Raw genomic sequence first — 14,102 nt, 5'->3', positions numbered from 1 at the left:
TAGAACCCCACTTTGGGCGTCTCATTAGGCGATATGATATTCGGATGAGAAATGTTATGATACTAAATTAGTTTTGTTTGTAGATTAACTCCAGAAGAGTAAAAGCAATAAACCCAAATTAACGTTGTAACTTTTGGGTGTGCTAATTATAAAAATACGCGAGAAGAAACTTTGTATACCGGAAACAAATTAATTTTTCATCGAGACAAATGTACCCTCTCGTGTAGCTTTAAAAAATCGTTAAATTAAAGTACAAAATTTAAAATTAGCAGCCATTCATTTCTTATTTATTGTTTCCTGTTCATATGACTTCCTTTATTGACTAAAACTAGCTAATGTTTGGCAATAATTCAAAAAACCGGTAGAATGATGACATGCAGGGGGTTTGCCTTATAGCCCTTGTATTTGTTGATATTATTTTGGTTATTATAAATCTCAAAATAGTTTTGTAGGGCAGCTAAAATCTCGACTTTATTGAGCTAAATGTTGGTGTTCGACCAAAGCTGACGGGATGGTGTGTCGATATGTGACACGTCATTGATGTTCTTTTAATCGTTTATTTATAATCCTCCCATTTTCTCCAATGTATACTTCCCACACTTACAGGGGAACTTATAGGTGCATGATGTTATTAGCGGATTCCTTTTAGCTTTAGGGTTAACGAACGTTTAAGACATACCTATATAATTTGAATACACCCATGATATAGTGTTTCGGCAGTATCCTTTTAACGCAGTTTTTTGCTCCTTGAAGAAACTGTTTGTACCTTTTGGATTTATCAGTTTTGAAAAAGACATTTGAGATGATAAATGAGTAAGAATGATTTATTATCTATGTGTCAGGTATGTGGTTCGAATATGATGAGGCACTATACATTAAGGAATTCAGGACAAATTATTTTTGGGATGGGAGACGGTGTGACATGGCATGAAGGTGTCATCTGTATGTGTTCATTCTCTGTTTACCTGATAGTCTAGTTGATTATCTTCCTTTTACCCAAAAACCAAATCTCGGTCTCCATTGTAAACTGAACGTTGCGTGAGTTTATTCCGTAACGTACAAATTGTTACAACACATAATCGCCAAATTCAACTCCTTCCGATGCCTGGTTGTCTTCACGTCTCAAAAAAAATGAAAAAATAATATGGAATAATCTTAATTTATTTTTTACAAAATATATTTCATATGATCATTATTGTGTTATTGCACGAGTGTTTAACACGAAACATATGTATTAAATACAAAACTTATAGCCTAATCTGTTAATAGTTACATTTCCAATTTTATTGGATAAATTATTATCTAGAGAAGAGTTAGATAACAATTTAAAACAAATCAATTACACTTTATAAATCCGTGAAATAAATGATTAGAAATGAAAATTAAAGTACTACTCTGGAAAGTGGAATATTCATAACATAACATTAAATTAGGTATCTGCTTCTCTAGTCTTTATTGTTAAATTGGAATATATTTACTGGTTGTCTGTTGAATGAAAAAAATCTTCGACTTTTCTTCTTGATAACAAAATCTTCGCTGTGTTTTCTTTTGTATTTATCACTATAATGCATTTCGATATCATCATTTTCTTCTATAGTGGAAAACCCTTCGAATGTACTGTCCAAATTGATATCAGCAATGTCCATTTTAATCTTATCCAAATCCTTCAAACAATTTTCGTTTTTATTCAATTTTTGTGTAAAATAGGGCTTTTTTGGCCTCCTTATTATCTGACTTGTTGATGGTCCCTAAAATAGAGTATTTCTACATATATTTCTTGATCATTACTATTTTATTACCTCTCTTTCGATGCCTTTGTTGGAATACAATATAGAAGTTTCATGTGATTTTGGTGTATTCACATTATATGATTGACCACCTGAATCATGCACAAAGCTCCCCAATTGAATAAACTTATTATCTATAGTCACTTTATTCTTACTAGATTTAAAAGAGCAATTCTTGTAGGATGGTTTTAATTCAAAGAGTTGTTTTTCATTTTTCTGTATACAAATAATGCCAGTCTCTATTGCACTACCTTCAAGTTGTGAAGGCGGTAATCTTTGTTTTGGCGGCGTTATAAAAATCCATTTGCTAGGTGAAATCAATGTACCTGTTTGAGATCGAGCACTGTCATGTTCCACTTTATCATGCATCTCATTTAATTCCATTTGTTTTTTGCCCTGTAGCATTAGATTAGTATTTTTAATTTCAGATTTAATTCTCTCTATGCAATTTTTAATTTCACTTTTCTTAAAATCTACACACACTTGTTCTCTTAAAATATCACAGAATGTACTTTTTGTACAACCACTTTCATTTTCATGTATTCGATTTAATTCAAGCAATAATTTATTGGCTCCAAATTGAGTTGGCTTATTAAAACCAGCTGTTAATTTGTTATATCTCTCATTAATTTCCTTAAAAATACTTTTCTGTTTTGGCTTATTTATATTTTCATCAAACGATTCTTGAAAAGTTGCCTCTTGGTTATTGAAAAGTATTTCACTATTCCGTCTGCTTAATTTATAAAATTTATCATTAATTTCTTTAATTATGCTTTTGGATTTATTCTTATGTATAACATGTGGAGAAGAGTTTACTTTGCTTTTAATCCTCTGCGAGCGTCTTAATCCTTTGTAATATTTTTCTAACTTATGGAGTGTATTACCTTTCGCGCCTATAATAATTCAAAAGATGCCTATATAAATTAATAACACTGTAGGTACTTACTTTTGTATTTGTTTTGTACTTGAGAACTAAAAACCTTACCTAAAGATCCAGAAAGTACCTGCAATTTATACTTTTAATTAAAGAATTACTATCAGTACAACTTACTGTTGGTCGTTGATTAATGTTTCCCTCCAAATTTATTCTACGACATTTACTAGTTTTCGCATCACAGTCTTTCACTCTACGTAAGTCTCGTTTCTCATTCATATTTAGTAGAGAATTTAGCGTATCTTTGAAAAAAAATAACCGGATACTTAATATTATGACAGATCTACAGATAATATATTTAAGTTAAATAACGTCAAGTGTAGTTTTTTTGGCATCTAATTATATATGTATTAATTCCATATACGCTGATATAAGAAGATTACTATAATTTGCAGTTCTGGCGAATAATTTATCATGATGAAAATATATGAATATGAAAAAAGTGTTACAATGTATTTCGGCGTTGTTTTATGAAAATATTTCCTATTCTTCTTTATTGCCTAGCTACGCATTTTATAAAGTAATGTCATTCGGATCGCTGGGCATAAATTTGTACAGATACAAGACTTATTTATTACTCATTTCGGACAAAGTGGATTTAACTTGATAAGAAAAAAATATATTGCGGCTTTCTAGATATTAAAAAATATATTATTTTAATATTTAGATATGTAATGATTTTGCATATGTTGAGCTTAGGCTTGAATAACAATGATAACTGAAAATCAGTTGTTTAAACCTTCTTGATATATTATAAATAAATAAAATGACGCAAGCGCATTGCTTTAAAGTTCCACTTTTAGAGCGCATAAGAAATCGATAGAGCCAACTGTCGAAAATCCAGGCGAAATAGAGGTCTGGAAACCCATTTTCCAGAAAAGTATTTCACTCCGTAAGTGAGAGCTCATTGGAATATCGCGTTGAAGGGTTGTGATTGTGTTCGGAACGGATGGCATTGACCGTAAATGGACAAACTAAGTTATTACTGTTGGTGTAAATTCATTATTATGTGTGTGTTATTGAAAATGTGTGTTAATAAATTCGGATAAGATTTAATGGAGGGAGGTTTTGTGTAAATTTTGGACGATTATTATTGCGAAACAATGCATTTTTTTGCTCGGTAGCTGATGGATACTCGGATACAATGACTCGAACTATTATTATTAGTGAAGTTCGTAGATAAATGTTATAATCTTGTCGACTATGTCGTCGAATCATTCCAAAACAAATTACTGTTTTGTCCTTATGTTTTTGGTTATTTTTAATTTCGAATTTTGCCTTTTACAAAAACCCAACGTGGATGCTCGGAGACACGACGTATATATCGCCGGATTTTTTCCTTTCGGCAAAGGAGTCGAAAATTCCGAAACAGGTAATTGGAATATTGCATGCGCGTCCTTTAAGAATACCTCGTTCTCGTTTGTTGTTCCTTGTATATACAGTTTGTCTCAGTTTTAGAACATTTTATAGGCCGTGGCGTGATGCCCAGCGTGAAATTGGCATTGGATCATGTCAATGAACACTCGCAGATTCTGAGGAACTACAGGCTCCACATGTGGTGGAATGACACTATGGTGAGTTTTGATTATCTCCAGAGATATCTCGATAATGTCGTTTGGAGGTTAATTCGGTTCTGGGTTCGTGAGGGTGCGTTTGACAGGTTCGGGAAGACAGTTGCGGCGGATTGTGTCTCCAAGGAAGTCCCCCTTCTGTCGTCCCAATCTTGTTAGACGATAATCAACGGGCGCCTGTTTTTTACAGACGGCGTGAACGGACATACAATCGTCCGGGGTCACGCCAGTCTAGCAAATTAACATGTACTATGCTATGCATGACACGGTATATGTCCAATATGTTTTAAAATTATTTATTGCTTTGGTCAAAACATTATTTGTCAACTGTCAGTCACTATAAAAGTAAAAAATATCGGAAAATGAGTTTAGTCTGTTTTGCTTTTTGCCTAACATGATTTTTCCAATTTAATCTACCATCGAGATGAACACCGAGGTATTTCGCTGATTCTGCTTGAATATTTGGGTAGTTCTCAAGTGATATAATTATTAAGCTAATTTTCCGGTCTACTAGTTATTTGTACTGTGTATTCTATAGCTGTAGGCAGATATAATTTTTCTGTCGTCAGTACTGTTTACTGTTTTTTTATTATTGGGATATCATAGTAGAGCTGGTACAGGAGTGGCCCAAAAACACCATCCTGTGGAACTCCAGCATAACTATAGAATTTAATGTTGAGAATGTCCCTTGATGTGAAGCCTGAAATATTCTTTAGAAAAGATACGACTCCAGCAATTACCAATAGTTCCGCGTTAATAATTTGCTCATATTGTGAATTAGTCTCAAGTGCCAAGTCTCAAGACCTTTTCAATGATCGTTGTTAATCTACACATTTGGTTGATTGTTGAGTGGTGGTTCAAAGTGGTTTAACATTTTATTTAATAACAGTTTCAGATAGCAGCGAGCTCCTTTACGATTGAGGTTGTTGTGAATTTTAGTGACAATTTGCGCTGTAAATAACCGTGAATTCACGTTGTCATCATGTCGAATTTATTACCTATCGCAATTTCTAAATTCGTTGTAAAATCAGACAAAAATATCCTTCTGATTTTATTGCAGATTAAAAGATATATAATGCTGTCTGATATGGTTGAACATGTAACCGAATCAGCTTAAAAAATTCGCCTGGTTGTCAAACGTCTGCAAAATTCTTCGAAACATTAGTAATAATAATTACAGATTATAAACTGACAAACGTTGTTTTGGCGGTTTGTTTGTTTTGATAAGTTAGATAGTCTGAGCCAGAAACATAATGCACCTCTAATCAGTTTCCTCAAATAGGAACGAGATAATATATAGTCAATTCAAAATACAGTGACACGAGTCATATGTCTGTCTAAAGTTGTATATTTGTCATTTTATTCTATTTAAAAAGAGATAGAATGCTATTAGAGAAGTTCGAATATGTAACGGAATGAGCCTGCAAAAGTTGCCCGTTTGCCAAACGTCTGAAAATTCTTCAAAATATTATAATTACGGGTTATAAACCGATAACGCGTCTAGAACCCTACCGATACTAGTGTGGAAAAAAGCTTAATTATATATAACAAAATCAACTCTAACCTATAAATTATTGTGGCTGTAAAATTAATTGTAGTTTGAAGTTCTTCGATAATAAATGTATTTGATGTACTATAATGTCAAAATAAATTATATTTAATAGAATATTTGTTCAATTATTTTATTTATATTAAAATTTTGTCGGAGTCAGAGCCTAAATGTACTAAAACTCAGAATAGCTGCGGCAACATTGCGATGTTTCCCGTGTCACTGCTGTTAGTCTGAATTTTGAATTGACTATATGTATTAGATGTACTATAATGTTAAAATAAATTATATTTTGTAATAAGTCAAAGCCAAAATGAACTAAAACTATAAGTTCATGGGGCAACATTACGACGTTTTGACGTCATAAATTTAGATGACATGAGTTCACTATTTTATTGAACGAACTATATATAGTAGATGTATTTTTTTCCGTTATTTTTCTAAATCTGAAAAACATCGATGAATCAATACAATTGTTTCCTTCTTCGTAACAGGAACAATATTGGTTAGATCGAAACAAATAATAATCAAAGGGAACGAAGCCTGGAGAATATGACGAATGGGACAGGATTTCTTATTTAAGAGTTTCTTTGTGAATTTTTCGAAAATGTAACCAAGCATTGTAATGAGTCATGATTCAAATGCAACCTCTAGCGATGTCGGTAATGATTTCATTCAGTTTGTACTTTCAATTCCGTCTTCTTACATTTTGGGAGAAGTCTTTTTCACTAACAGTGGTCTCATTTTCAAGATTTAAGAGTGTTTAATGACCTGATCGAAGTTTAAGAACTTATTTTAACTGCATTCATATTAATACTTTTGTTTCATATTTTGCAAGCAGGTTGTGTTAGAATTTTCCCAAAAATATTTAATATATTGAAAATCGGAGGTCACTAAATTGCTAGTAAAATTGTTTCTACATACCGTTGTTTGGTGTTCCTATTTGTCAAAAAACTGAATATGAATTCATCGAAATGGGGACATCTTTACAATTGAGAACATTGTTACTGAGCAGATTTGGATTTGGTGAAATTTAGTGTGACTTAACAGTTTTCCAACCTCAAAAAGACTTCATAAGTGAGAGACTTGTGGAAGAAGAGACTAATAATACTTTTTAGCCTTATATTAATAGCATTTCTAGAGATCTAGTTGAGCACTTTTAGTTTACAACGTTTGCCCGTTTATAAACTCTTATTTCTATCATTAATGTTTTGATGATGACGAAGAATTCCCTCCGAGATTAAAAGGAATTTTACATTTTTACAAACTGCATTTGGAAGTATATTCGACATAATTTATGACGTGCATTGGTTGTTTTTTTTGGACTGGCTATATGTATAGTTCGTTCAATGAAACAGTGAACCCACGTCATCTAAATGTATGACGTCAAATCGTCGCAATGTTGCTGCATCAGTTTTGAGTTTTTCGGTTTTGACATATTTTTTGCAATTTTCACTCAGAGTAATAATAAGCAGCGATTTTAAATGTACCAAAACAAGCAAAGCGCCAAGACAACGTTTGCCAGTTTATATATAATTTTATTTATTTTGCCGACGCTTGACAACCAAACGAATTTTGTATCAGACAACATTCTATATCTTTTTTTAACTGCAATAAAATGAGACAGAACATGTCTAATTTTAAAACAAATTTACAAATTGCGACAGGCAATACATTCGACATCATGATGACGTTAGTTCACTGTTATTTTGAATACACTATATATTTATATTAGTTGCGTAAACTCTTGGATTTTTATCTTTGCTTTTTGAGATCCTTTTTGCTTTTCTGTTACTGTATATTGTATTTCTCGGAGTTCCGTTCATTCTGTTTACTTTCTCTTCTTTCCTTTATCACATTATTTTTTAAGGATTCGATGTTTTTCTTTTTTTTTTCTCTCTCCAAACATCACTACGCTCTTTTTAATTGCTTCTCTCTTCTTGTTTATTGTATTCGGTCTTTCCGTCTGTATTATTTGTTTTAGAGCTCATATTATTTTTTGGCTGTGCATAGTAGGCTACGTTTTGTTTAATTTTTATTATAACAGACATATAAATTAATTTTAAAGGATTTATAAAAGATGGTGTTACTGTCGCATCCGGAATATTTGTAGGCTCAAGTGGAAGCTGCTTCACTTTTCAGTATGTGTCATTTCGTCGATGTGTGTGAACAAAATGTTTCAGTGCGTTGAGAGTCTCAGAATTTGTACCGAGTAAATCGCATTTACGGGATGTTTTACCTTTTTAAGTTAAATTTTATGAAGTCAGTCCGTCAGTTGAAGGTTGAAGGGTGCTCCATTGATTTCAACTTGTTGGTTTCGACATTCTAAAAGTGAATTAGTTTGACACCGAAGACAAAGAGCGTTCTGGATAGCCAAAATAATTTGGAGACGAGGATTTAGGAGTGGAGTTGTCGAAGGCTTTACTTGATGAAGCCTTCAACAGGGATCGCTATCGGCTACAATTGCTGCGTTCGAGCACTGAGCGAAAAACGGCCGGAATACGAGCAAAGACAACAATGTTATTCTTCAGCATGACAATGCTGGACGACAAAACCGGTAAAAACCTATTTGGATATATTAAAATGGAAAGTGCTACTCGACCCACCGTATTGTCCAGACCTTGATCCTTCTGATTACCACTTGTTCCAACATATGAGTTGTGACCTGTCCAAAAGTGGGTCGATTCGTGGATAGCCTCAAAATATATGTCGTTCTTTCGAGATGGAATTTTCACAACAAATTTTGCAGTTTTACAATTGCAATCGTTTTCATTCAATTGTTTCATCGTTATTCTTTTCGCCATTCCACTTTGTATTCGTAGGTTTGTTCTCCTTGTTTTATTTAGTTTATTTATTCACAGCACTTCCAGAATCGGACTTCATATAAGAATACATGGGATGTTAATCTTTTGCTATTAACGTATGCTTTCGTTGCTGAGTAATCAATGTGAATATTTAATTAATTTAATCGCTGAGAAAGGAGTGATTAATGAATGAATGAATGGGCCAAAATTGTAAAATGGTCTTATGAATTGGCGATTTCGTTCCAATTCACATTCCAAGTAATATTCGGCATGCTAATTACATTGCCGATTACCAAATTGCATTATCTCTTATAGTTTCGGAGATATGGCCAATCGAAATTTTACAATTTGGCACTTCTTCTAACTTGGACGAAAATTGTAAAATGGTCTTATGAATTGGCGATTTCGTTCCAATTCACATTCCAAGTAATATTCGGCATGCTAATTACATTGCCGATTGCCAAATTGCAATATCTCTTATAGTTTCGGAGATATGGCCAATCGAAATTTTACAATTTGGCACTTCTTCTAACTTGGACGAAAATTGTAAAATGGTCTTATGAATTAGCGGTTTCGTTCCAATTCACATTCCAAGTAATATTCGGCATGCTAATTACATTGCCGATTGCCAAATCGCAATATCTCTTATAGTTTCGGAGATATGGCCAATCGAAATTTTACAATTTGGCACTTCTTCTAACTTGGACGAAAATTGTAAAATGGTCTTATGAATTGGCGATTTCGTTCCAATTCACATTCCAAGTAATATTCGGCATTCTAATTACATTGCCGATTGCCAAATTGCAATATCTCTTATAGTTTCGGAGATATGGCCAATCGAAATTTTACAATTTGGCACTTCTTCTAACTTGGACGAAAATTGTAAAATGGTCTTATGAATTGGCGATTTCGTTCCAATTCACATTCCAAGTAATATTCGGCATGCTAATTACATTGCCGATTGCCAAATTGCAATATCTCTTATAGTTTCGGAGATATGGCCAATCGAAATTTTACAATTTGGCACTTCTTCTAACTTGGACAAAAATTGTAAAATGGTCTTATGAATTGGCGATTTCGTTCTAAATCACATTCCAAGTAATATTCGGCATGCTAATTACATTACCGATTGCCAAATTGCAATATCTCTTATAGTTTCGGAGATATGGCCAATCGAAATTTTACAATTTGGCACTTCTTCTAACTTGGACGAAAATTGTAAAATGGTCTTGTGAATTGGCGATTTCGTTCCAATTCACATTCCAAGTAATATTCGGCATGCTAATTACATTGCCGATTGCCAAATTGCAATATCTCTTATAGTTTCGGAGATATGGCCAATCGATATTTTACAATTTGGCACTTCTTCTAACTTGGACGAAAATTGTAAAATGGTCTTATGAATTAGCGATTTCGTTCTAAATCACATTCCAAGTAATATTCGGCATGCTAATTACGTTGTCGATTACCAAATTGCATTGTCTCTTATGGTTTCCGAGATATGGACTATCGAAATTTTACACCTTAGGCTCTGCTTCTAACTTGGGCCAAAATTATAAAATGGTCTTATGAATTGGCGATTTCGTTCCAATTCACATTCCAAGCAATATTCAGCATGCTAATTACGTTGTCGATTACCAAATTGCATTGTCTCTTATGGTTTCCGAGATATGGACTATCGAAATTTTACACCTTAGGCTCTGCTTCTAACTTGGGCCAAAATTGTAAAATGGTCGTATGAATTGGCGATTTCGTTCCATTTCACATTCCAAGTAATATTCGGCAAGCTAATTACATTGCCGATTGCCAAATTAGAAATGTTGAGAAAGGAATGATTAAGTGTTGAAGCATGTTGAAAATAAAACTAAATGTTTAAAACTCGTGTTAATATTTCTTTTCTCAATAGTTCGTATGATAGTGATTTGCAAATAATGATAAGTAAAAATTTTCGAGAGATCTATAACTGTCCGCAACGAATTTTTTAGTGCAATGCCGCCGTGGGGGTCAAAGCATTCTTCGACATGATGCACAGCGGACCCCACAAGCTGATGCTGTTCGGAGCTGCGTGTACGCACGTGACCGATCCAATCGCCAAAGCTTCCAAACATTGGCATCTGACTCAGGTGGGGAAATAGCGCACCCTGCGCGGCCTCTTCTTAAAAACCGATCGATTGATTTCAGTTGTCGTACGCCGACACCCATCCCATGTTCACCAAGGAGAGTTTTCCCAATTTTTTCCGAATAGTACCGTCGGAGAACGCCTTCAATCCCCCGAGGCTCTCGTTGTTGAAGGAATTTAACTGGACGAGGGTGGGCACGATATACCAAAATGAACCTAGATACTCTTTAGCTCACAATAAGTGAGTATTGTATTTTAAAAATAATGAATAACGATTGAAAAATTAAATAAGATCCGTTCATCAACATAGAGTAAATAGAGATTTCAATTTATGGGTTACCTTGAAGGATTGTTTCGCGACGTCCATTAACCAGATGGCACTGCCATCGTGTTCTCGAATCGTCTTATTGGTTTCTTTGAATTTCTATGCCAAGACCCGTGGAAGCATTCAATTGGTTCGTTTGAAATTGATTCAATTAAATACACAGAAACCAAAGATTTTTTTTAATTAATTACATCTTGCTTAGTATAATATTAATTTACAAATTAATTTATTTCTATTGCTCTGTTCTACTTGCATTAAGAGACAAGTAAGTATGGGATTAATACATAAGTATGTATTTCCCAAATTAAAATAAAACTAAACTACTTAAACTAAAGTTATGAATACACTTATACACTAAACAAGTCCATGTAGTTTGATTTGCTTCAGTCTTCTGAATTCCTACGTATTGTCCCGTAGCTGTATTGTTCCCACATTATTGTAATTTAGAAACCTATTTCATGTTTTAACCTCTTCGTTGGTTATGTAGCAATAAGCATTTGTAATTAATCTTGGAACTTTGTTTTGGGAGCGTTGGATTACTAGTTGGTTTCATGTTTTAGTACAACCTCATATTTGCACACCATAGGTCCAATTTGTTTTTATGATTAACTGATACACCAATCTCTTTGATTTTAGGCCAAGCCGAGAGTATCTTCCGACTAACTAGTATAGTCGCTTGACTTTGGGTCTAATCTGTCTTGCTTCTTGTCTAGCATGATGTTTCCAATTTAACCTACCATCGAGATGTATTATTACTTGTTTTAATCACTGTGCTAAGAGCGGAGAATATATTTCATTGTTTCATTTCATTCCTATGGTGCGTTTATTTGTATTTTGTTTCTATAATCTCACAGATTTGATCTAATAACTGGAAGAATTTTACAAGAATTGCGAGAAAAGTGCTTCAAGTCTAAATAACTTCCCTAAGACTTGGAATTTCATTAACATTATGATATTCAAGCCAGGGAAAAGGACAAGACATTTCCTTCCATTCATTGTACTATTTGAGAAATTATAGATCAAGAGTATACAGTATGATTTTCAAACCAGGAAAAAGGTCAAGACACTTATTTCTATTGTACTATGACCCTGTTACCTATGCTATCCAAGAGTTTTGAGAAATTATACATCAAGAGGCTCAAAGTAATTGGACACAGATTGATTAATTAAATAAATAAAAACTTAAATATAATGCTTAAAAATATTGCTCGGCTGTATTCCTCGATATATATTGAGCTTTTGATAAGTTTGTGGCGATCTTCAAGTTAAAATGAAAAATCTTCTGTCCGATGGACATTTCATTGTGAAACAATGAGGAATACTCATGAATTACATGCTATATATTCAGGGGTTCGGCAAAGCAATGTCCTCGGTCCATTGGCAATATATGTTGACGATACGCCGATTTTATCATTTCACAAGAATGCAATATTAACTAAAAGAAACCTCCAACTAAGTGATCTTCTACATGTCATCATGTAACATAAATCTCATTAAATACTTATTCCCATTAGGCAGATTATGGAATGCTAAAAGAATAGTAATTTAAAAAATGTACCCTTTTCAATCGCCTTAGGAAAATTAAACTTTTTTTATTTAAACTTCATCGATCATTGAAAAAAAATATATCATGGCTTTCACTGCAGTACCTTTGTGGCCTTTTCTTGGCACTTGGCCTTTCTACACATAATGGAGATTCAAATTGACCAATTAAATTACTTGAAATGGTGACAGTAATCCCATCTAGGTATTGGACGTAGCGAACCTTTCCTCCAGAGACCCCTATTGAATGTTGCTCTCTGCTAGTCTATGAACGTAATTCGTTAATTGTCACTGTTTATTTAACGTTGTTGAATTTTGAAAACATTGGATTTAAGGAATATGTTAGTCGATAGATGATGTTATAGATCTACCGTATAGTTGGTAGATACCGCAATTATTACATCAGGTTGTCCTCTTTATTTTTGTAGGTTGGTAGCGGAACTTGATGCCGTCGGTTACCAAATAGTCGAAACGCAAAGCTTCACTAACGAAGTCACTACTGCCTTAATGAAATTAAAGGAAAAAGACACGAGAATAATCCTGGGTAAGCTTGTGCGATGGTCTGTAGGTCAGTATTATGATAAAGTGAGCGTTTTGTAGGTAATTTTAACGAGAACTGGGCTAAGCACATGTTCTGCGAGGCCTACAAGCTGGAGATGTACGGAAGAAAATACCAGTGGCTCATAATGGGCACCTACAGCTACGAATGGTGGAAAAAATTCGATCCCGACCTAAATTGTACTTTGGACGAGTTGGAGACTGCCCTGGAACAAACTATTCTCACCGATCTGCTGCCATTAAGCACCAACGGAGAAATCACAATATCCGGCATAGTATGCTATTGTTTTACTGTTGTTACGTTTTAAGTTCCTTAAATATTGTGTTTATTTAGAAAAGTAACTAATAGGCGGTGCAAAAGTCCTGCTACCATTTTGATTGCGCGCCATCCTAGTTATGTAGGACTTTGACCTCACCTATTACTATTTGAAAGAATAACTTGAAAGAATACGTTGCTGTTGGTTGGCTGATTTATTCCTTCATCCGTGGATACCTCTACTTACTTCAGTATATAATTTGTATGTCGTTAAGATTTACAGCTGCAGATGATCCTGATGACCTGTCTAGTTGATCTAGTTTTTTTGGCTTTTCTTCATTTATTTTTTAAATGCTATGTTTGTATCAGAAGAATGCGTGCCAGTATCCGTTGTTAAATATTTTCCTCCTCATAATTGTTGAAAACTAGCAGAAAGACTGAGGAATTAATAACACTACATTTAGCTTTGGAACAAAAAAATACATTATTTTCATTGCTACCCTTTTGTTTCTTTTGAACATCCTATTGGGACAAGTTGCAATGCCTCTACTAATCATTCTTCTGTTTCTACATGTTAGTAATAGTCTTTTTTATTGGCATAAAAAACGTATTTAACACCCTATCTCAATTTAAATATACCAATTATTAATTTAAACA

General features: G+C 33.6%; 2 protein-coding genes across 3 annotated transcripts in view; one reads left to right on the top strand and one right to left on the bottom strand.

Annotated features, from left to right (window-relative positions):
- Positions 1 to 1,308: 1,308 nt before the first annotated feature.
- On the bottom strand, positions 1,309 to 3,034 carry LOC143193511 (uncharacterized). The gene is made up of 4 exons (XM_076399747.1): positions 2,839 to 3,034; positions 2,734 to 2,791; positions 1,800 to 2,680; positions 1,309 to 1,748 (listed from the first exon to the last, which is right to left on the bottom strand). The coding sequence occupies exons 1-4, from the start codon at positions 2,938 to 2,940 to the stop codon at positions 1,446 to 1,448; spliced, it is 1,344 nt and encodes a 447-aa protein (XP_076255862.1). The 5' UTR covers positions 2,941 to 3,034; the 3' UTR covers positions 1,309 to 1,445.
- A 513-nt stretch (positions 3,035 to 3,547) lies between these two features.
- GABA-B-R2 (gamma-aminobutyric acid type B receptor subunit 2) overlaps positions 3,548 to 14,102 on the top strand; it is a 24,831-nt gene continuing 14,276 nt past the window's right edge. The window contains exons 1-6 of one of the 2 annotated variants that reach the window (XM_076399742.1): positions 3,548 to 4,093; positions 4,174 to 4,295; positions 10,631 to 10,768; positions 10,827 to 11,005; positions 13,060 to 13,175; positions 13,232 to 13,464. In XM_076399742.1, coding sequence (XP_076255857.1) covers positions 3,925 to 4,093; positions 4,174 to 4,295; positions 10,631 to 10,768; positions 10,827 to 11,005; positions 13,060 to 13,175; positions 13,232 to 13,464 — 957 coding nt within the window. In that variant the 5' untranslated portion in view covers positions 3,548 to 3,924. The remainder of the gene's footprint in view (positions 4,094 to 4,173; positions 4,296 to 10,630; positions 10,769 to 10,826; positions 11,006 to 13,059; positions 13,176 to 13,231; positions 13,465 to 14,102) is intronic. The other variant, XM_076399741.1, reaches the window with a different exon arrangement.

The sequence above is a fragment of the Rhynchophorus ferrugineus genome, unplaced genomic scaffold, assembly GCF_030347505.1.
Source record: "Rhynchophorus ferrugineus isolate W39M unplaced genomic scaffold, kcgeb_rfMv2 rfM3, whole genome shotgun sequence".
Taxonomy (NCBI): domain Eukaryota; kingdom Metazoa; phylum Arthropoda; class Insecta; order Coleoptera; family Curculionidae; genus Rhynchophorus; species Rhynchophorus ferrugineus.
This window is presented reverse-complemented; position numbering and strand designations above follow the sequence as displayed.

Coding starts and splice junctions, on each gene's coding strand:
- LOC143193511 (XM_076399747.1), bottom strand. CDS start 2,940: ATGAATGAGAAACGAGACTTACGTAGAGTGAAAGACTGTGATGCGAAA. Junction 2,792..2,838: donor ACATTAATCAACGACCAACA/GTAAGTTGTACT, acceptor TATAAATTGCAG/GTACTTTCTGGATCTTTAGG. Junction 1,749..1,799: donor ACAAAGGCATCGAAAGAGAG/GTAATAAAATAG, acceptor ACTCTATTTTAG/GGACCATCAACAAGTCAGAT.